The 20,957-nt window shown below is 40.8% G+C and overlaps 1 protein-coding gene across 1 annotated transcript; it reads left to right on the plus strand.

Moving 5' to 3' along the window:
• Window positions 1–17,987: 17,987 nt before the first annotated feature.
• On the plus strand, window positions 17,988–20,743 carry LOC143745566 (uncharacterized). The gene is made up of 7 exons (XM_077237693.1): window positions 17,988–18,030; window positions 18,767–18,829; window positions 19,055–19,125; window positions 19,310–19,345; window positions 19,626–19,749; window positions 20,015–20,086; window positions 20,648–20,743. Exons 3-7 carry the CDS (start codon window positions 19,093–19,095, stop codon window positions 20,740–20,742), a joined length of 360 nt encoding a protein of 119 aa, XP_077093808.1. The 5' UTR covers window positions 17,988–18,030; window positions 18,767–18,829; window positions 19,055–19,092; the 3' UTR covers window position 20,743.
• Window positions 20,744–20,957: the final 214 nt, after the last annotated feature.

Below are 20,957 nucleotides of genomic sequence, written 5' to 3' on the forward strand. Positions count from 1 at the left end.
CTTACATTGGAACAAACACTATAATAACATCTTAGTTGATGAGTTTATTTTTGACAGAACATAGCCTACTATATATTTAAAATGTGAGCAGAAACTGGATGACAAAAGCTTATTTGATATTTTAGAATAAAAACTTTATAATCTATCCAAAACTACGAAATTTTGTCTTTCATATTTCATCTGTAACATAGTAGGCTAAACATAAACAGCGCCCATCTGTGCCGTTAATTCATTCACACACAGAAACGTGATATAAATTTAAACAGTCTTTTTGCATTTACAGACATTAGAACAAAGCACAAGAATAAAAAACTTAGGCTAGTCACAATTCTCGGCTAGATCGGTCGCTCCTCAAAATGAAAAGCACATGTTCTGAGGTAAATGTCCCAGGATTACTCCTCACAGTCACAGCCTCGCAAGACGAAAAGGTAAATTAATCTGATGATTACATTTGTTGTGTTATCGCATTTATGAGGGGCGTTTACACGTTTGCATGTGTCGCTTCAGATCATTTGCGTTTGAATATCGCGCGCTCTCCGTTGGCGTGTCACATTAGCAGAATAATGAGCTAAGAGAACGATAATGAGATCGGCTGACACCCATCTCTTTTTTTATAGATTACATAAACAGAGAGTTTTTATTTTAGTTTTGAATTAGATATTTTAATAGTACAAACTTAAATGATCATAAAGATATAGGGCTCATGCTTGGGTGAATAGTATTCGCTGAGTTTTGTTTAAGTTTAGAGACGTGCTCCAGAAAAAAGGTTAACGGAGATGGAGAGACAGAAAGCATACCCTGTTTATTTTCTTTATTTTACAAAAGCACAATGTTTTATTTCGATTGTAAGTGGGCACATAAAAATATAGACATTCAACAGTTTATTTTTTATATATTTCTTAAGTGTGTATGACCAAAAATGACAGATTATTTTAAGTCTATTTTCCTGCTATGTGAAAAAAATCGAGCAAAACGCGCCGGCGCGTTTGTCGACCCAGAGGGTTAACTTCTTGTAGATTAATTACGATATCTCTTTAGGAAGTCTGGACAAAGCCGGCGTCCAGTCTGAGGCATGAGTAAACGGGAGTTTCTTCTTTGAGTTTTTCTTACCCTCGAAATAGATTTCTAATTTGACTCTGCGATGGTACGACTGTAAATCTGCAAGTAATTCTATCTTTTGTGTTTTCAAACACTGTGGAGTGGGAATGTACGAGAGACCTCTCAACAGCACTGAGCTCTGTTCTTCACTGAGAACCAGCGACCGTGAAAGGGTAATTATTAACTTGTTTGGACCCCCTATTGGGTTGACCCTGGAAGGCAGTTTAAAGCCGCCATCCAGTGTTCCAACATAGCCTTAGCCGTCGCTGGTCTCCAGTGAATTCCATCATCACCGACGTGAAATGTTCTACTGAGAGTGCCGGAATGAAGCTCAAGTGATGTGTGTATTTAAGAGCTCTAGCATTTCCTGTTCTCCTAATGGAAGCGTTCTGGAGAAATTGATGAGGGGAAAGAGGATCTCAGTACCTGGCAGTCTCTTCTTTGCCACTCTGAACACTTTCTGGAGTTCTGTGATCGCTGTTATACGATACCTCTGTTGTCTGTTATTAAGGCCAAACACTAAGATCATTTTCTCTGGAATAACTTCTAATGTGGCCTTCTCTATCAGGGTTGGAGTTTTGCACCCAGGTAACTGTCTATCTGCAGGTCGGGACAATGGGACGCCGGGAACCTCGAAACATTAGAGTCGCCAATGATGACATACTTCTTGTTTATTGTCAGGCTCCAGTCGGACAGTTTTTTTCTAGAATTCGCATGTCTATGAGGGAGACCCAATGGACTTGACTGTGCTGGCATGGAGGTTTGTTCCTTGGCCACCTTGGTATGCTGTTGAGGTGCTCGGCATTTCCGCTACAATCAAGGCCTTTGCCTGCTCGATGGTCTCCCTACTTATTCGGGTCTGATAATTCCTATCCGCCCAGCCAGCTGCCATTTCAAAAGCTTTGAGCCACTCTGTGTAATTATTCTGTGTACGGACATTCTGTAAAGCCTCTTTTATGAAGGTCTCATAATGCTGTTCCAGGATTAGTTGTGTGCTGAACGACCAATTTCTGGCATTGCCTTCCATCATAAGACTGACCTGCTGACCGGGGAACGCTGGTCTGACTGTGTTTGTGAGTAATTGTGTGAGTCTACAAAAAGTGATGGGCTGATTGTCATTTACTTTTGTAGTCACTTTACTCAGATGATGTACCAATTTAATGATGTCATAGAAGGACTTAGTAGTGTTTTTGAGAGCTGGCTGGGCGGGTTTATACTCGTTCCTCTGCGTGAAGCTGCTGGAGTTAAGCCTTTCCTCAAAACTATCTTTTTCCCGAGGGAAGTAGCGAGGAATTCTGTCTCTTTTTCTCCTCTGTGTGGGTACTTCTCGGTCTATGGAGATATCCATGTCCCTAAATCTGCCCCGTGGTTAATAAAAGAGACTTTCTTGTTTCCTTGATTGGAGGAAGAATGTGAGGGGAAATTAAACCAGAAACTCCTCTGAAAGTGTTGGTTGGGTACCGAATGTTGTTTTTTATATTTAAAAAAAAAATGTATTTAGTTTATTTGTCAGGGATAATGTACAAAATACATTAATCTTACGCAAATATGTTTTGTACCAGAGTTTAGCAAATGCTAGTTTCCATCTGTAGTCTCCGGACAGGTACACACAATATTAAAACATTTCATTACAAATAACTATCAGTAGCACTAACAAGTACATGCAATATTAGTCATTAAAAAACCATCACAGCCAAAAATATTTTAGAACATAGTCAAATACATTTACTTTAATATTACAGTAGACTTTAAGTATGCTGACATAGCTGGTTATCTAGGATATATTTCTTTAAGTTTCAAGAGAAATTGTTCAAATCTACAGACACCTTAAAACTGTCAGGAAGTTGATTCCATTGTTAAATAATTTTAAATGAAAAAGCTCTCTGTGCAAAGGCAGAGACTCTTTTCGGGATAGCACAATTACTGTGAGCGGTGGAACGGGATGTTCGGTTCATTTGATCAGAATAAAGTTTTATGAATTTTTTTATTGAAGGTGGGGCAATATTATTTACAACTTTAAAAGCGGTTCTTAAATTTGTATTTCGTATTAAGGAGTCAAAACAATATTTTATATTTACTGAGAATATTGCAGTGATGATAACGAGGGGCTTTTCTGTCAAGCACCTTTAACGCCTGATTATAAACCGATCTAAGTGGTTTAAGTGTGGTCTGGTTGGCCTGAGACCAACAGGACACACAATAGGTGATGTGTGAAGAGATCATGGCATTAAAATACATGAAAGATGCTTCAGTTGTCAAACTATTCCTAATGTATCTAAAGATGGAGATATTATATTTAATAGAGTTGGACATTCTTTTAACATGTTTTTTAAAACTTAAAGTTTGGTCCAAATGGACACTTAGATATTTTATCTCTGTCACGATGTAAATTTTTTGTCCATTAAAATAGATGTTAGGCATGTCTTTAACTTTATTGGACTCAGCAAAATACATTCCAACCGTTTTTTCAATATTTAGTGTGAAGCAAGAAGATTTAAGCCAATTACTTATTTTTGTCCCTGGCTGAGGACAATTTTAAAGAGAACTATCAAGTCCCCAGAAATCTTTAGCTTTTGAATTAGACAAGGATTGTATTATTTTATCGGTTTTAGAATAATCAATGCGTTTAAGACACAGAAGCTCATAATCATAAATGGAGGGCTGAAGTGATAAACAAGGATGAGAGCAATCCAGAGGCATATTGGATCATTTAATTCTCTGAAGCAATAAAATAATTATTAAAATAGTTTGAATCTGTTAGACCATCCTTGTGGTTTTCATTATTTATTTTCAGTTCTATTATTCCACTCTTAGTTTGCATCTTTCCAGTTAATTTGTCTATAGTTTGCCAAAGTTGTTTAGAATTGCCCTGTGCTTGTTTAATTATATTCAGAAAAAGCATTGCTTTTGCTTGTCTTCGCTGTTGAGTGACTTTATTTCGAAGTCCCTTATAGATCAGGCGATCAGTTGTAAGTCCCGTTTTATGGGACTTTTTTAATGCTGAATCTCGAGTTCTCATCAATTTCCATAGATTATCATTTAACCAGGGTAGAGGGATTTTGCCTTTAGTCTTTACCTTTTTTCCTTTAGAGTATTTAAAAACAAACTGTTGAAACATCTTTATCAACTCACTAGAAGCTGTATTACTGTCTTTATCATTTACCATTTCAAACCAATTTACCTTTCTTATTTCATTATCAAACCTCTCAATATCTTTCCTGGGGATATAGAGTACAGATTCATTAATATCAACCTTATTTAAATTCCGGAGACCTGTTATTAAATTATAAACTTTACCGGTACGGTCAACTTTGTTAGTAAAACTAGATCAATAAGCGTTTGAGATGTCTTCGTAATCAGAGTTGCTTTTTCAATCATTTGTGTAAAATTAAATTTGAGTACTCTCCTTTAGTTTTTTTTCTACCATTTTTATCGATCCAATTTATATTAAAATCCCCCATGAGAAGTGTTTCTTTCACATCACATTTTTTAAGAATGTCAGTTAGGTGATCAAAAAATACATTATTTGATTTCGGAGGCCTATAAAAAGCAAGAGCAGCAAATGACATTTCCGGAGACAGCTTAATTTTTATCCCCACACATTCCAAAACATCTCCCACTGATTCCATGTGTTCACATTGAAAACTGTCCTTGACATAAATCATTACTCCGCCCCCTTTGCCATGACCATGGTCACGCCTGTAGATGTTATAGCCTGGAATGTAAACAGCACTATTTGAAGTGGTGGGTTTTAGCCAAGTCTCAGAAAGACACAAAAAGTCAAGGTTGGAGTGTATTAGCAACTGTTCAAGTTGTTCCGATTTCGATACAGCGCTTCTTATATGTAGGTGTCCCCCATATACACCTTTAGGTTTGACTTTTGGGTCCCAGAGTACTTTGGCATGGTTAACAGTCTGAAATAGTCTGTTTCTCTGTTGTTTGGTGACAACATTTGAGAGACACGGCATGGATAGATGAGACGTTCACTGGCCTTGTGAACGCGGATTGACAACAGAACCGGAAGAGAATACAATGCTGAATAAAGTCATCGTTTTTGTTATTTTTGGAACAAAATGTATTTTCGATGCTTCAAAAAATTATAACTAACCCACTGAGGTCACGTGGACTACTTTGATGATGTCTTTATTGACTTTCTGGACAAGGACAGTATACCGTTCACACATTTTCAATGGAGGGACAAAAAGCTCTCGGACTGAATCTAAAATATCTTAAACTGTGTACTGAAGATGAACGGAGGTCTTACGGGCTTGGAACGACATGAGGGTGAGTCATTAATGACATCATTTTCATTTTTAGGTGAACTAACCCTTTAAAACAGCTGATCCTCTGCGGCCCTTTTCAAAGCGGGAGCTGATCGATAAAGGCACAACTGCGCGTCCTTGTTTTAAAACAGACGCATAAATGGTGTGTTTGCTCCATGTGTTGAAAGGTGGTGGTACGTGGCGCATCGCATTGTAATCCGACCGGCAACAAAGAGCTTGCCAGTCACTCCAGGTTGACGGTAACACCGCAACAAGCACAAACAAGGCGATAACCACATACTGATTTATATTTAGTCGCCCACTTTTTCTCAGATAAGACAACTGTAATTCACTGTTGTTAAGGATCTCCTCAAAACGTATTAAGGAAGGTGAGCTCACAGGACCTGCCAACCTCAATCTCCCCCCTCGTTTCATTTTATTATTTCCCCTGCGTTTTCCCCTATTTTTAGTGGGAGGCCTGTGTGGGCCTGCGACCACTGTGAGGCGATCAAAATCACTGGGAGGTCTGTGTGGACTGATCATTGGGGAAAGCAGTGAGTCTAAGAGGAGACCCACTCCTAGGTCATCTATGAACACATGTTCGCCTACGCATGTCATGACTATCTCTTTGGTCATATCTGCGTGTGGATCTCTCTCTGTCTTTCCCCCTCTCTCTGCAGCCTTCACCGTAAATGCAAACATGGTATTTAATTAAAAATAGTAAGTTGACCTTAATCAGTTTTTATCAAACTGCTATTAACACTCGCTTTTAGTAAGTTACTTGTACTTTGAGGTTGAAAAATCTTACCAGCTCAGTCTACTTGAGCTGGATTAATTTAGAAAAAGTAAGTTTATGACCTGTGGGCATGCGCAGATCAGTCCATCCTTACACAAGGCAACGTAACCACAAAGAAACGCTATCCTAATCCCCAACCAATCAAGCTGCTTCGTAGGGCGGGATTCGTAATTTTGCAGTCGGTAAGTTACATCATGTCACATCATGCCCGCAACTGACCAGGTGGAGCTGGACCTCAACATCACTTCAACGGCACTTGTGATTATCTTCAGCATAACAGCAATTCTTGTGCTTGGCACACTCATTTGGTGAGTAAATATTTTACCCTTGTGCAGACCGTTTTGTTTCTGCAAGTCAGCGCCAATGTTTTGTGCTTGCTAGTAGTGTGTAATGTAATATTATGGACATAAAACGTGGCTATATTTTGATGAAACTTGGTCAATACTTTTTTATTTTTTAAATCCATAACTTCCTCGGTGTTGAAAATAGGTAACTTTCAAGACTTTTGTCACGTTAAAATTGAGGATAAACTTTAGTGTAACGGTCGTGGGCGTGCTCGTGACGCGCACGCGCCCGCGCCCTCGCCCTCGCGTTGTAAAATTTAACTGAAGAAGAAGCCCACGCCCGCGCCAATCCGCCATGCCAGTAACTTTTGTCGAGTACTGACCCAATGACTAGCATGATGACAGACTGATCCCGGCGGTTTGTGAGTTTCTTGAGATGTATACCTGTTGTTTATAAGCTCAGGCAGAACATCAGAACAAGTCTGGATGTAAGTTATCATTTTATTTTAAGATAGGTTGTAAGTTAGGACTATGCTAATTTAGCTAACTTTAGCTACCAACAATAACAGTCTGTGTTTATCAAAGACAGGATTACCACTGTGTGTCGACATATGATTGGGGATATCACCACAGTCAACTAACTTAATGTTTTTTTTTATTTAACACTCCGCACTTAACACTAGTCGATATTCGTAACTTAGCTGTGCCGTTTTCATGGTTACCACGTGTTGTACCCAGATCATATTCGGTACAGAATATTATATAATAAAAAGATCTTTACACTCAGATTCACGTGTACTTGGTTGTGAGTTGTGGTGAGCTTTGGTTGTGTTAAATTATTGTATTTTTTTTAACTGTCCCCTTCCAGGCTCAAGCAGATGGTGATCAATCCACACATTCCATAATCCCAGCAATAAAGGGTATTTTCAACTAATAAATGAATTATTCATGCTAATAATTGCATGCTAAAGTTAAAGTTATGCTTGCATCAGAGCAATTGGATTACAACAAAAGCAATTCAATTTAAGAAAATCAAAATAAATTTATCTTGTGTGTTAAAAATAATTCATCATTATAGTATATTTCATCATACAGAATATTTTGTGCAAATTTCGAATTTCAAATATTTGATGTAATTATTATTTCTGGACTTTCTCTATAGATACTGTGTGTTCGACTTATATTCCATCATACCCAGGACTACAGTTCCCTTGATGTCTAACCACATAAGTGAGTCTTTTAACATTTATCATGCACCTATTGTACTGTTGTGTTCACTTGTCTTAAAGAAGTTTAATGATTAAAAGCTTGATAATTAGATAGATTTTTGCAAGGATTAGTTTTTTCTATAGCTCTGGTATTTCAAGTCTGATACTGCATGTTAGTATTTTTGTCTTTTATTGTTGCTAGGCTTGATGCTAAAATTATCTTTTCTTTCTTTTCAGATTTTTCAAAAAGACAAACCGTTTCCTATGCAGTGGACATGTAAGTACTGCACATTTTGTGCTGAAAAGAGGGGCTACTTACTTAAGCATTACCGCTTAAAACATGGGTGCCACACTCGAATATCACCACTACCATGCCTTCATAATGAATGCCTGTGCACATTTAAATCTTTCAATGCACTCAAAGTCCACTTATCAACATGGCACACTCAAAAGAACCTAGGGAACGTGGGTGAAACTGCTTTCCATTGTCAGCTGTGTGACTTCGTGGAGCCTTGCACTGAAGCTGACTTTTTTACCCATTTACGAAGACATTTGAAGCTGAAGCAAAAGGTTTCTTGTCCATATGAAGTCTGTAACTTTCAGAGCAATGTTTATTCAACCTTTAATGCACATAAAAGCAAAGAACATCAAGACCACAATAAGATGGCATTCAAACCTGAAATTGTGTCACATAATGAAATTGAGGAACCTCAGCCTCATATAAATATTCAACCCGAGGAAAGTGCTCCTGAAACTGATGAGGTTGAGTTTGAGGTTACTGAGCTCAGTGAAGATGTAGAGAACTTGGAGAGTCAGTTGGAACATAATCTAGCTGCTCTTTTTCTGAAAATGTCATCAATTCTTAACATCTCTGAAAATGCCCTGCAAGAAGTTATAGAGCAGATCAACCAAATTTATGTGCTTTCACAGCCATTGTTACATACATCTGTTGGAAAAAATATTAAATCAACATTATGCAGATGTTGAGGACTCTTTAGTGAGTGAGATAGCTAAAGTTTTTACTGAGAATAATGTATTCCTGAAATTCACTTCTACTGGGGGGTCATTGTCAACCACTAGCAAGCGAACATCATACATTTCAAAAGAATTCTCAGTGGTAACGCCTGTTGAGTTTGTCCTAAAAAATGACAGGCAGACAGTTGTGTATATCCCCACACTAAAAATGCTGGAGACGTTACTAAACAATGGAGACATTTTAGATAAGGCCATGTCACCTGAGACAAATTTGTCACAAGGATACAGATCTCACAGGGATGGTTCCCGACAATTCTCTCTTGACAGAAGAAGAATTCAGGATTGCTCTTTACTTGTACATAGATGATTTTGAGGTGGCTAACCCCTTGGGAACCTCCAGAAAGAAACACAAGCTATGTGCCATTTACTGGGTACTTGGAAATCTACACCCTAAATATCGCTCCTCTCTTCATACCATTCAGCTTGCTTTACTTTGCAAGGTTAACAGTGTCAAAGACCATGGTTATGGTGAAATTCTCCGCCCACTCATTCAGGACCTTGTTTTTATACACATATGTTTAAAAAAATACTGTACATACTGTGTATGTTTAATAATGTTCTCCTGTTATCAGAGAAAGTTTGATGCTTTCATGCAACTGTTCTCGCTTTTTTACGATCGCAATTAAAAAAAAAGAAAAATTCCTTTAAAGGGTTAGTTCACCCAAAAATGAAAATTCTGTCAGTAATTACTCACCCTCATGTTGTTCCAACCCCGTAAGACTTTCGTTCATCTTCGGGACACAAATTAAGATATTTCTGATTAAATCTGAGAGCTGTCTCACTCCTCCATAGGCTTCTTAAGGGATCGAATCTGGCCGGCCCAAAAGTTATGAAAGAGATCGTTAAAATAGTCTGAGTGACTACAGTGGGTCAACCTTAAGTTTATCAAGCGATGAGAATACTTTGTGCGCAAAAAAAATAAAAAAAATAACGACTTTATTCAACTATTCATTTCCTTCCCTGTTGGCCTCGAGATAGTTCACGTAGTGATACTACGCAAAGCTTCTAGGTTGTACGTCACACGCATCACACACATGACCAGCGTCGGCCAATAGTGAGCCTGCGTGTGACGTACAACCTAGAAGCTTTGAGTAGTATCACTACGTGAACTATCTCGAGGCCAACAGGGGAGGAAATGAATAGTTGAATAAAGTCGTTATTTTTGTTTGTTTTTTTGCTCACAAAAAGTTTTCTTGTCACTTGATAAACTTAAGATTGAGCCGCTGTAGTCACTCAGACTATTTTAACGATCTCTTTCATAACTTTTGGGCCGGCCAGATTCGATCCCTTAAGAAGCCTATGGAGGAGTGAGACAGCTCTCAGATTTAATCAGAAATATCTTAATTTGTGTCCTGAAGATGAACGAAAGTCTTACGGGGTTGGAACAACATGAGGGTGAGTAATTACTGACAGAATTTACATTTTTGGGTGAACTTTCCCTTTAAAGTCTGTACCATGTTATGCAGGTACGCTAATGGTGGAAATGGCACCACCTTGTATTGCAAAGAGTTGTTCCCTTACGAAGGGAACTCAACGATGCGTCCATCGACGCCATGGGAACGCCCCCAGCGTGACTGCGTCTGAAGCATCTATGTCAACTAGTCCAATGGAAAGAATGAGCGTCACGGGCGGGTGACGTCATGACCAGGATATGATAAAAGCACATCCGGTGCAAACCGGCATTAGCTTCTGTTGCCTCAGCAAGCGATCTGTGTCAAACTGTCTGTTATATTTACTGTTGTCTGTCTGATATATATATTTATGGAAACTAAACAATTGCACAACTCTGTGTTCTCCCTGCTCGCGCTATTTAACGAGTAGGGACACACACGAGCTTTGTGTGATGTGTTTGGGAGTAGAGCATGCGGTATCAGCCTCCGAGGGGGCTGATTGCCAACATTGTGAGAAGCTTTCGCTTCGCATGCTCCGCTCCCGCCTGTCACTTTTCGAGGAAAGTGGCCGGGCTGCAATTCTCAGGGTGACAGGTCCCGCGTCTGCCGAGGCAGCGCGGAGAATGCATTCCTGTGGATCGCGAATAGGATCTCTTTACGGGGTTGGAGACGGGTCCGCGTATCTTATCTCCTCCCTTTCCACGAGGGATCCAGTGCTCTCTCGCCGGTCTCGGAAGCCCGCGCTGCGGTCTCTTCCGCCCGGGGAGAGAGAGAAATCGATGCTTCAGTGCTCTACCTCCGAGGAGGTAGATGTGCTGGGCATTGAAAGTGACACAATCATGGGGGAAGTGAATTTGCCATCTCTTTCCCCAGCGTATGAGAAATATATATAGCCTATATATATATATATGATAGTTTATATATTATATATAAAATAAAGTGAATATATATAAAAAATATATATAAAAAATAATAAGCTGGTGGAAGTGTTTACTAAGGCTGTAGATAAATTAAATATTTATGGCCAGCAGAAATAAGGGGGCACTCGTCCTAAAAATAAAATAAATTAAACGAGTTTCCTTCCCTCTATTTTTCCACCTCCATCACGGGGCCTTCCATTTTTCCCGATCTGCACAGCGAGCTGTCTAGATCATGGAAAAAGCCTTACTCCTCTTGTCTTTTAGCCCCCACATTCATGTATATTCAGATATTTGGGGGTTAAGAGGGTATGGCTATGGGGCAATACCCCGGGTAGAACAGACGCTTGCGAGCTATCTGTCTCCCGGTTCAGTATCGTACCTGAAGGCGTCGGCTTCTCTCACTAAACCATTAAAGAAAACTATTTTTTAATCTAGTGGGAAAAGCATATATGGCAGTGGGTCTAGCATGGGCCTGCTTGCACACCATAGCAGTGCTACAAGCATATCAGGCTGACCTGCTGCGGTATTTGGACAGAAGTGAGGGAGTTTGGCCCGATGGGGTTTGAGAACTCCGTCGGGCCACAGATTTATCTCTCAGGGATGGCAGCCCTTGTGGTCACTGAGAGACACCTCTGGCTCAATTTGATGGGAATCATAGAGAAAGATACAAGATAATCTCTCCCTCGCTATGTCCAACCCCCTGGGGCTGCTGGGCGTGAGCAGCTCCAGCCGTCTAGTTTCTCATACACAACACAGCAGCCAAAGCCTTCAAAGCAGAAGCCGGATCCGAGGACCGTTCTTCACGCTGAGAAGGCTGCGGCTCAAAAGAAAAGGTCTGGCGCCACCGGCGTCAGACCGGTGAGGGCAGCCCCAACCGGGGTGGAATGGTGTACACCTCATTATACGGTGCCCTTTCCATCTCGGTGCCCTCAGGGGACCGTTCTGCCAACCCCGCCACCCTTGGTGCTTCGGGGCGCAGCGGTCTCCAGCGAGCTTCTGGCGCAGCGTCAACTCGACATTGCGTCGGAATGCGCCCTCTGAGGGGGGTTCGAAAACAGTCTTTTGGACGCATCGTCTCGTTCCCTGTTCTCAGGGAACTATGGTTACAATAGTAACCTGAGACGTTAGTTGTTATTAGATGATAATGTCAGAAAAGACATTTTAAGACACTTAAAGACTGTTTACATTTGTGTTTTGGGAAAACTTTTAATAGTTGTAATGTAGTATATACAAACCAACAGTCTTTATTACACCAGAGGCCAGCCTCGAGGGGCTGGTTCCCTTGGTAGATTTTCTGGCAGCGCGGAAGCTACTGCCAAATATATCTCTATGGGTCCTGCAGTTAGTAGTAAGAGGCATATTTGGTTCTCATCCTCCAGGCTACAACGGGGTGTTGCTCACGTTAGTGCATTCCGAGCAGGCTCTGGTAATGGAGCAAGAGGTAAAGGCCCTGTTAGCAAAGAAAGCTATAGAGCAGGTGTACTCACCCGACATTGCGTCGGGTCTTTACAGTCGTTATCTCATTGTTCCAAAAAAGGATGGAGAGCTGCGTCACATACTAGATCTTCGTCTGTTGGAGTGTTTGGTGCTGGAACTCAAGTCCAAAATGCTGACACTCAAACAGATCGTGACTCAAATCAGATCCGAGGACTGGTTTGTCACTATAGATCTAAAAGACGCATACTTCCATATCTCCATCCTCCCTCAGCACAGGAGGTTCCTGAGGGTTTCTTTGGGGCAAAGAACACCAGTATCAGGCACTTCCTTTCGGTCTAGCTCTATCACCCCGCACATTCACGAAGCGTGTAGACGCAGCTCTGGCCCCGCCAGGCTGCAGTGCATATGCATTCTGAATTGCATAGATGACTGGCTGATTCTAGCGGAATCAGAACAGTTAGCGGTTCGGCACCGAGGTGTCGTTCTCGCTCCTATGCAGATGTTGGGGTTGAGGCTCAATGCCAAGAAGAGTGTGCTTTCTCCAGTACAGAGAACCACTTTCCTTGGTGTGGTATGGGATTCAGTGACGATGCGGGCCACTCTGTCGCCCGTTCGTGTAGCTGCTATCCTAACAGCCACAAAAGAGCTGAGGCTAGGCCAGTCACGCACTGTAAAACAGTTAGAGAGACTGTTGGGTCTTGTGACAGCAGCGTCCAACGGGATAACTTTTGGCCTGCTGTACATGAGACCTTTACAGTGGTGGCTCAGGACCAGAGGGTTCTCCCCGAGGGGAAACCCACTTCGTATGATCAAGATCACGCGGCGGTGTCTCCGCACCTTGGTTATATGGAGGAAACACTGGTTCTTAACCCAGGGTCCGGTGTTGGGAGCTCTTTGCCATCGAGTTGTGATCTCGACAGATGCTTCCCTCACCGGCTGGGGAGCGGTATTGGAAGGCCGCTCAGCTCAAGGCTTGTGGAGGAGTCATCATCTCTCTTGGCACATGAATTGCCTAGAGATGATGGTCGTCTTCAATGCGTTGAGACATCTCCTCCCAGACCTGAGGGGCCATCATGTGTTGTTCTGGAACAGTGACTGTTAGGCCTCAGGGCAGCAGCGTCCAATGTGATACCCTTTGACCTGCTGTACGTGAGACCTTTACAGAGGTGGCTCAGGACCAGAGGGTTCTCCCTGAGGGGAAACCCACTCCTTACGATCAAGATCACGCGGCAGTATCCCCGCGCCTTGGTTATATGGAGGAAACTCTGGTTCTTGACCCACAGACAACACGTTGGTGGCCTCTTATTTTGGTCCCTCAAGAAATTACGCTGTCTGAGGGCAGTGTATATTCCAGGGGGGGCCAGAATATTGGAGCAGACACCCTGTCGAGGCAGGGGCTGAGGCCAGGGGACTCCACCCCGAGGCGGTGGAGCAAATATGGGAGTTTTACGGCCAGGCAGAAGTGGATTTGTTCTCGTCTCAGCATACGACGCACTGTCCACTCTGGTTATCCCTCACTCAACCAGTCCCCTCGGGGCTGGATGCTATGGTGCAGACGTGGCCGAGGCTACGTCTGTACGCATTTCCCTCCGTTGCTCTGCTCCCAGGAGTTCTGGAGTGAATCCGCCAGGATGGAATAAGCCTATTTAGTAGCACCACCCTGGCCGAGCTGAATTTGGTTTGCGGACCTAATTTTTCTCCTCGACGGACCTCCCTTGGAGGTCCCGATCAGGAGAGACCTTCTGTCTCAGGCAGGGGATGCAATATTGCACCCCCGGCAGGGGATTTGGGAACTGTGGGTTTGGCCTCTGAGGGGGCCCAACTCATAGAGAGTGGTCTCTCAACCGAGGTTGTTTAGACCATTCTAAGCTCCAGAGCTCCCGCTACGAGGAAACTATATTCACTATTTCGAGAGTTTTTCACTTCTTGGTGTTACCAGCGTCAGTGGGATCCGGTTAACTGTTCAGTAAACACAGTATTCGAGTTTCTGCAAGAACGCTTTGTATGAGGTCTATGTCCTTCCACGCTTAAGGTATAATATGTGTGGCGGCCATTGCGGCTTTCCACGCCCTGGTGGGTAGTACATTTTGGGTCGAGACCCCCTGATCACTCGTTTCCTTCTTGGCACTTTGAGGCTGAGGCATGCAACTTGCACTAAGGTGCTGGCTTGGGACCTTGCAATAGTTCTAGAAGGCCTATCTGGGGCTCCCTTCGAGCCCTTAGATTTGGTCTCAGAGAAGTTCCTTTCTTTTAAGACTATTTTCTGCTAGCTATTTCGTCCCTATAAGAGTCAGACCTTCAGGCCCTTTCGGTCCCCACCTGCCTTGAGTGCACCGGGATGGCCAAGGCAATCTTACCCGAAACATGGATATGTTCCAAAGGTGCCTACCATTATTCCGAGGCCTATTGTGCTGCAGGTTTCTGTCCTCCCCCATTTTTCGGACCAGGAAAAGCTGAACCTCTTGTGCCAGTGCGAGCACTGGACACTTATGTTCATCGGACTTCTCTGTTGAGAAAATCCAACCTATTGAGCATATAGATAGTCGAGACTATTCTTCTTGCTTGTGAGTCTTCTGGCCAACCATTTGGTGGTCAGGGCTCATTCCACTAGGAGTATGGCTTCTAAGCGTATTATCTGGAGTTCTCTCCAAGACGTTTGTGATGCGGCGGGCTGGTCCTCACCGCTCACATTCATGAGGTTTTACAGCTTGGACCTGGATGCTGCCCCAGGTTCTCAGGTGCTTAGTGCTTAGTTACAACAGACTGACACTCAGGTACTTGGAATTCTGGCGCTTTGGGTATTCTCGTTCCCATGGCGTCGATGGACGCATCGTTGAGTTCCCTTCGTAAGGGAACGTCTCAGGTTACTATTGTAACCATAGTTCCCTGAGAACAGGCAACGAGACGATGCGTCACCCTGCCATACTTCCTGCATCCCTGTGATCGGCTTGCTTCGGCAATTTTCGAAGCTAATGCCGGTTTGCACCGGATGTGCTTTTATCATATCCTGGTCATGACGTCACCCGCCCGTGACGCTCATTCTTTCCATTGGACTAGTTGACATAGATGCTTCAGACGCAGTCACGCTGGGGGCGTTCCCATGGCGTCGATGGACGCATCGTCTCGTTCCCTGTTCTCAGGGAACTATGGTTACAATAGTAACCTGAGACGTTAGTTGTTATTAGATGATAATGTCAGAAAAGACATTTTAAGACACTTAAAGACTGTTTACATTTGTGTTTTGGGAAAACTTTTAATAGTTGTAATGTAGTATATACAAACCTCAAGGATTGATGTTTTTCTTTGTGTTGGTTTAATCCTTGGACTGCTCACTTTGGGACACAAAAGCATTTGTTGTACTTTCAGGTTTGATCAAAAATGCACTGAAGTCCTGTAGTTACCATGTGTTTACCTGTTTGATATTGGGAGACTGTTACATGCATAGAATTCGCTCACAGATATGTGTTTTTTTTTTTTTTTTTTTTTTTTTTATTTGTATATTTTATATATATATATATATATATATATATATATATATATATATATATATATAAATAATATGTGTGTAATTTTCTACAGTTAAATCAAACCACGACTTTGTTGTTTAGCTGCTGTTTTGTACTTGAATGTGCATTGAATAAATGTTGTAATGGAGCTGAATCCACCCAGTGAGTGTTCTTTTAAAGTATATGTTTGTGGTGTGTTTGCCTTTATTAGATAGTAACAGCAAAAATAGATAAGAAATGGGGGAGAGAAAAGGCCACAGGTTGGACCCAAACCTAGGCAGCTGCAACAAGGACCCATTCAAGGAAATTGGTTTCTTAAATTTAAGTGAACATGAAAAATGAGTGAGCAGAACTAAAAGTGTTAAGTTGTAGGTATTTAGTAATTCTAAGTGGGGTTACATTTATATCAAGCAATCCACACAAAATGGAAAAATTAAGTTAACACTAAGCATGGCTATTAAGTTACATGAACATAAAAAAACGTGTTAGTGCAACTACTTGATTAGTACTGCACACTTAAAATAAACAAGCTTTTCTAACTTACTAATCTTAAGATTACTGTGCTTAATTTTTTTGAGGCAACGAGTTTGCATACTTTTTTTAAGTAAGGTCAACTAATTACATTTTACAGTGTTCATCTAACTCGTCTGTAAGGAAGCGTACATGTGGGTTACATTTACATTACATTTATTCATTTAGCTGACGCTTTTATCCAAAGCGACTTACAATTGCTATATTTCAGAGGTCGCACGCCTCTGGAGCAGTTAGGGGTTAAGTGTCTTGCTCAGGGACACATTGGTGTCTCACAGTGCCCACATGGAAAGAAACTATATGGGGATATATGCGCATATATGAAACCTATATGCAGTTTATATGCACATATATGCTACATATATACAGCATATATGCACATATATGCTAATATATATGCTGCATATATGCGTATATATGGCACATATAGGCAAAACTGAGGTGCATATATGTGCATATACAGGCCATATAGGTCTCCTGTATTGCTTCTTTATATCCACATATAAGCCCTATATGTGCATACATGTCTGCTAGCTCATAGCAGGATCTGGTCATTTTTTACTGTCATACATGATGCCTAGCTCATATTTTCTATTATCAAGGCAATAAGAACTAACTAAAAAAAAAATTATGCAAGAACTGTATGTGCAAACATGTGAAATTGGTATCACATGTAATTGGCATGTTATGGAATTTAATTATGGCAATTAAGTGAGAGGAGATGGAAAGCTATGGGAAAGCCATTTACAAGGTCAATTCTTTCTTGTATGAAGATAGTGGAAAAGAAGGAAATAACAAAATGGTTTGTCGTTTTTTTATTTTGTCAATCAAGCCCTCTTTCCAATTTCAGGTCACTTCCAGATTCACATTACAGCTCATAGGCCTACACATCCACACATTCACCGTTACATCCACCAAATGCAATGCAAAATGCAATGTTTTCTGTATTGTCTTAATGCAGTTTCTAGATGAATATGGCTGAAAGGTCATTCCAGTCTAAATGTAGCAACAACAAAAAAGAACATAGAACATACATTCAAGTAATCATCATCATCATCATCATCATCATCATCATCATCATCATCATCATCATCCCATCTATCTGAGCATTTCACTGTGGTTAATGAATTTGAAGACAAGCATGTATTTTAGTCCGTAAAGTTTTTAAAAAATCGAAAAGCCCAAAGGTCTGTATCTCTGCTAAATGAATTTAATATGTTTGCGATGCCATTTATCTTTTCTTTTCATTTCTTTTCTTTTCTTTTCTTTTCTTTTCCTTTTGTCCAAATTATTGTTGTTTCAAGTTATACTTATCAAATGTGAAAATGTGTAAAAGAAATGTGTCAAGAACTTGATATCAAACTCTGTAATTTTGAAAAAAAAAAAAAAAAAAAAAATCTCCACTCTACTGCTACCATAGCTGCTACAGCGCCGCGTAGTTGATGAGTCATGACGTCACCCGCCTGACGTTTGACGATTCGCGCCGAAAGATATCGGCTGGGAGTTCAGTGAAAATGGCGATGGAGCGTTGGAGATCTGCTATGTCCTACTTATCATCAATCGTAAGTATTCCTAATTTTAATATTTATTAGCAGGGTTTTTTCTGGAGATGGATATTGCGGTGGCAGAGAAATATAAACTTAGAAATTGTATGGGCTGAAAGTTTAACACGTGTTTGGCAAAATAAATGCTATGTTGTTAGCTGGTAGTGTGGGTGCTCATAGCCGTTGATAAGATTCAAATTAGAATTATATTTATTTGTCTCTTTCTGGAGGAATTCGTAGAGGGTTCACAAAAGTCATGGCCTAGAGAATACAGTTCATGAGTACACACACTGCTCTGCCTTCAACGGCTCAAGAAGGCAATCGGCTCTAGAAAAAAACCCTGGGGAATTTGAATTTGGGAGAAATATATATATGTTTTAATTGCGTTCACAAACAGGTTTCCTCTGCAGAGCCTTATGAATGGGCTTTGGAGGGTTGTAGCTTGCATTCACAGCTGCAGGAAATGTCTTTCGAAGAGTAACGTTAGAGTTGCTGGGTGCTATTTTGATTTAGTGATTGTAATTTTTTTTGTTTTTTTATATAACCTCTTTCTAGAAATCCCTCAAATGAAAAGTGACCTCGCCATTATTGCTCAAAAGGTAAGTTCCTCTGTTTTTCATTGCTTTTTAAAATTGTTTCTCAAGCAGATCTGTAGAGACTTGTGATGTTGGGCTGATTGATAGTGTTAATTATTTGATGTATTTGCACTTTAATTTATTGAAGAGAATAACTATATTTTTCTTCTATGAACAAGACTGGAAGGAGTCCTGTGGAGGATCTAGATTCCCCCTTCTCGACTTTTGGAGAAGTGCAACCGGTGAGTAACCCCCTTTAATTTGTATTTATTTATTTAGTTTACTTGTTACTCAAACAGAGCTATATGGATTTTTATGATGTTTGGCTGATTACTTTTGCATGTAACTTTAATTTATTGACATGTTTGATGTTTTCCAAGCCCCCCCTGTAAATAAGAATCTATAGTGGCTTGCTTGGATGAATAAAAATTGTTGTGGAGTTTTACTAAGTTTCTTTCTTCTCTAAGACTCCAGAGAGGAGACCGAGCCATTTAAAGAGAGTCCCATGGTGACTGAGTGCTTTCGAGAGACACCACAGGTGTGTGTAACCCTTTTATACCTCAGATTTTTCTGTACTTATTTTACTTAAGGCTCCAACTGAGCTATAGGGATTTTTATGTTGGGATAGTTAGTGGTAATATGTAATTTACTTGCCCCATATGCATAAAATTGTTGAAGTTTTACAATTGTTGAGTTTAACAATGTTTTTCTTCTCTAACAAGACTGCAGCAACAGCTGAGACATCAGCGAAAACACAGGTGGGTAACATTATTTAGTAAGGATGGGTATAAACTGTGTGTTTGTAGGAGCCAATTAGTGTTATACGAGACAATCATCCTTTCCTCCTGCCCCCCTTCGCTCCTCTCCACCCACTGTCTTTTCTCCTTCCCTACTCTCCATCCAACCTTCTCCTCCCTATTATTATATTATTATTATTATTAACTATTGGGAAGCTAAAAATAAGAATCAATATGAAACATAAAAACCTTTCTAAAAGTTGCCAATAAATTAATATTGTGATGTGAAATTATTTTTCAGATTGAAGTTATAAAGGGCTCTGGGGTGTTTTGCCAGGCCTTGCCACCTCTGCTACTGCCATGGTGTGGAATCTGCTGCTGGGCACCTTTTGATTTGGAGACTTTGCTAAAAAGCAACCTGAATGGTACAAAACAACATGTTCCTAATCTCTTCTGTCCTTGAAAAAAAAAAAAAAAAAAAAGTCAGTCATATTCTGTGGAATAAATTATGTTTGTGTGCGGGCATACCAATGCTTTTTTACTTGCCATTTTTGTATTTCCTTTTTTTTCCCATTTTTGTATTTTATTTGCACCTCAAATAAAAGGGATGTGTATATAAAAAATAATCTCTTGTTTTCACCACCTTCATTTTACCCCCCTTTCATAATAATTTTGAAATATTACTTTAAGGTGGGAAGCCAACCAGAGGGGATGGGGAGCAGCTGGTCGCCCTTGACCAAATTAAAAAGGCAGCCATTATTGGTGAGTAAATGCATAATGCGTTGAGAAGGGAAAACAAAACTTTTAAGACTTTATAAGTTCACTACTTTAACCATAGCCTACTTGTATCAATTTTTATTAGGTATCAATGGAGACTGTATTAGATAGGGCACCCATTATTGTTACTGTATCTGCTTGTAACCTATAATACTAATTCATTGCTTTCTCATTTCTTGATCCTACCTTTCCTTTTCTAAAGCCACATTTCTGAATTTTTCCTATCCATAAATTTTCTCTGCTTTGGATGCACATGATTGACCGTGTGACTGTTAACAATGCAGTCCCCATGACGGACGTGCATATGAAAGAACGATGCCGCTAGAAAAAAGGGGGGGTGATGTTTCCAATCAGAATTTCTTTCAGATTTAGCAGAATCCAATCAGAATCTTCCAAATGACGTGTTTACATGACGCATTTTTTATTATGATCAGCCCTTTATCCAAAATATGTGTCCAATCGCAGCTGTACTGTAAGCACTTTGGGTTCCTGATGAAGCACTATATTATTATTATTATACTGTCTTATTATTTTTGTCTTCTCTAGATGCTACATTGAAGAAGTGGCCGGCAGCTAGCCGAGGACAGATAGGCACATCTATCAATTCGAAGCTCACAGAGCTGAGAAGATCAACAAGATAAATTGGGGTTCCCTTACGAAGGGAACTCAACGATGCGTCCATCGACGCCATGGGAACGCCCCCAGCGTGACTGCGTCTGAAGCATCTATGTCAACTAGTCCAATGGAAAGAATGAGCGTCACGGGCGGGTGACGTCATGACCAGGATATGATAAAAGCACATCCGGTGCAAACCGGCATTAGCTTCTGTTGCCTCAGCAAGCGATCTGTGTCAAAC

Source organism: Siphateles boraxobius, unplaced genomic scaffold (assembly GCF_051911475.1).
Source record: "Siphateles boraxobius isolate OS27281-9 unplaced genomic scaffold, OSU_SipBor_1 207, whole genome shotgun sequence".
Taxonomy (NCBI): Eukaryota; Metazoa; Chordata; class Actinopteri; order Cypriniformes; family Leuciscidae; genus Siphateles; species Siphateles boraxobius.

What these genes read in the sequence shown, in the direction of transcription:
- LOC143745566 (XM_077237693.1), top strand. Translation starts at nt 19,093, where the DNA reads ATGGTGACTGAGTGCTTTCGAGAGACACCACAG. An exon ending in GCTAAAAAGCAACCTGAATG is followed by an intron (nt 19,750 to 20,014) that starts GTACAAAACAAC and finishes TATTACTTTAAG; the next exon opens with GTGGGAAGCCAACCAGAGGG. An exon ending in TAAAAAGGCAGCCATTATTG is followed by an intron (nt 20,087 to 20,647) that starts GTGAGTAAATGC and finishes TGTCTTCTCTAG; the next exon opens with ATGCTACATTGAAGAAGTGG.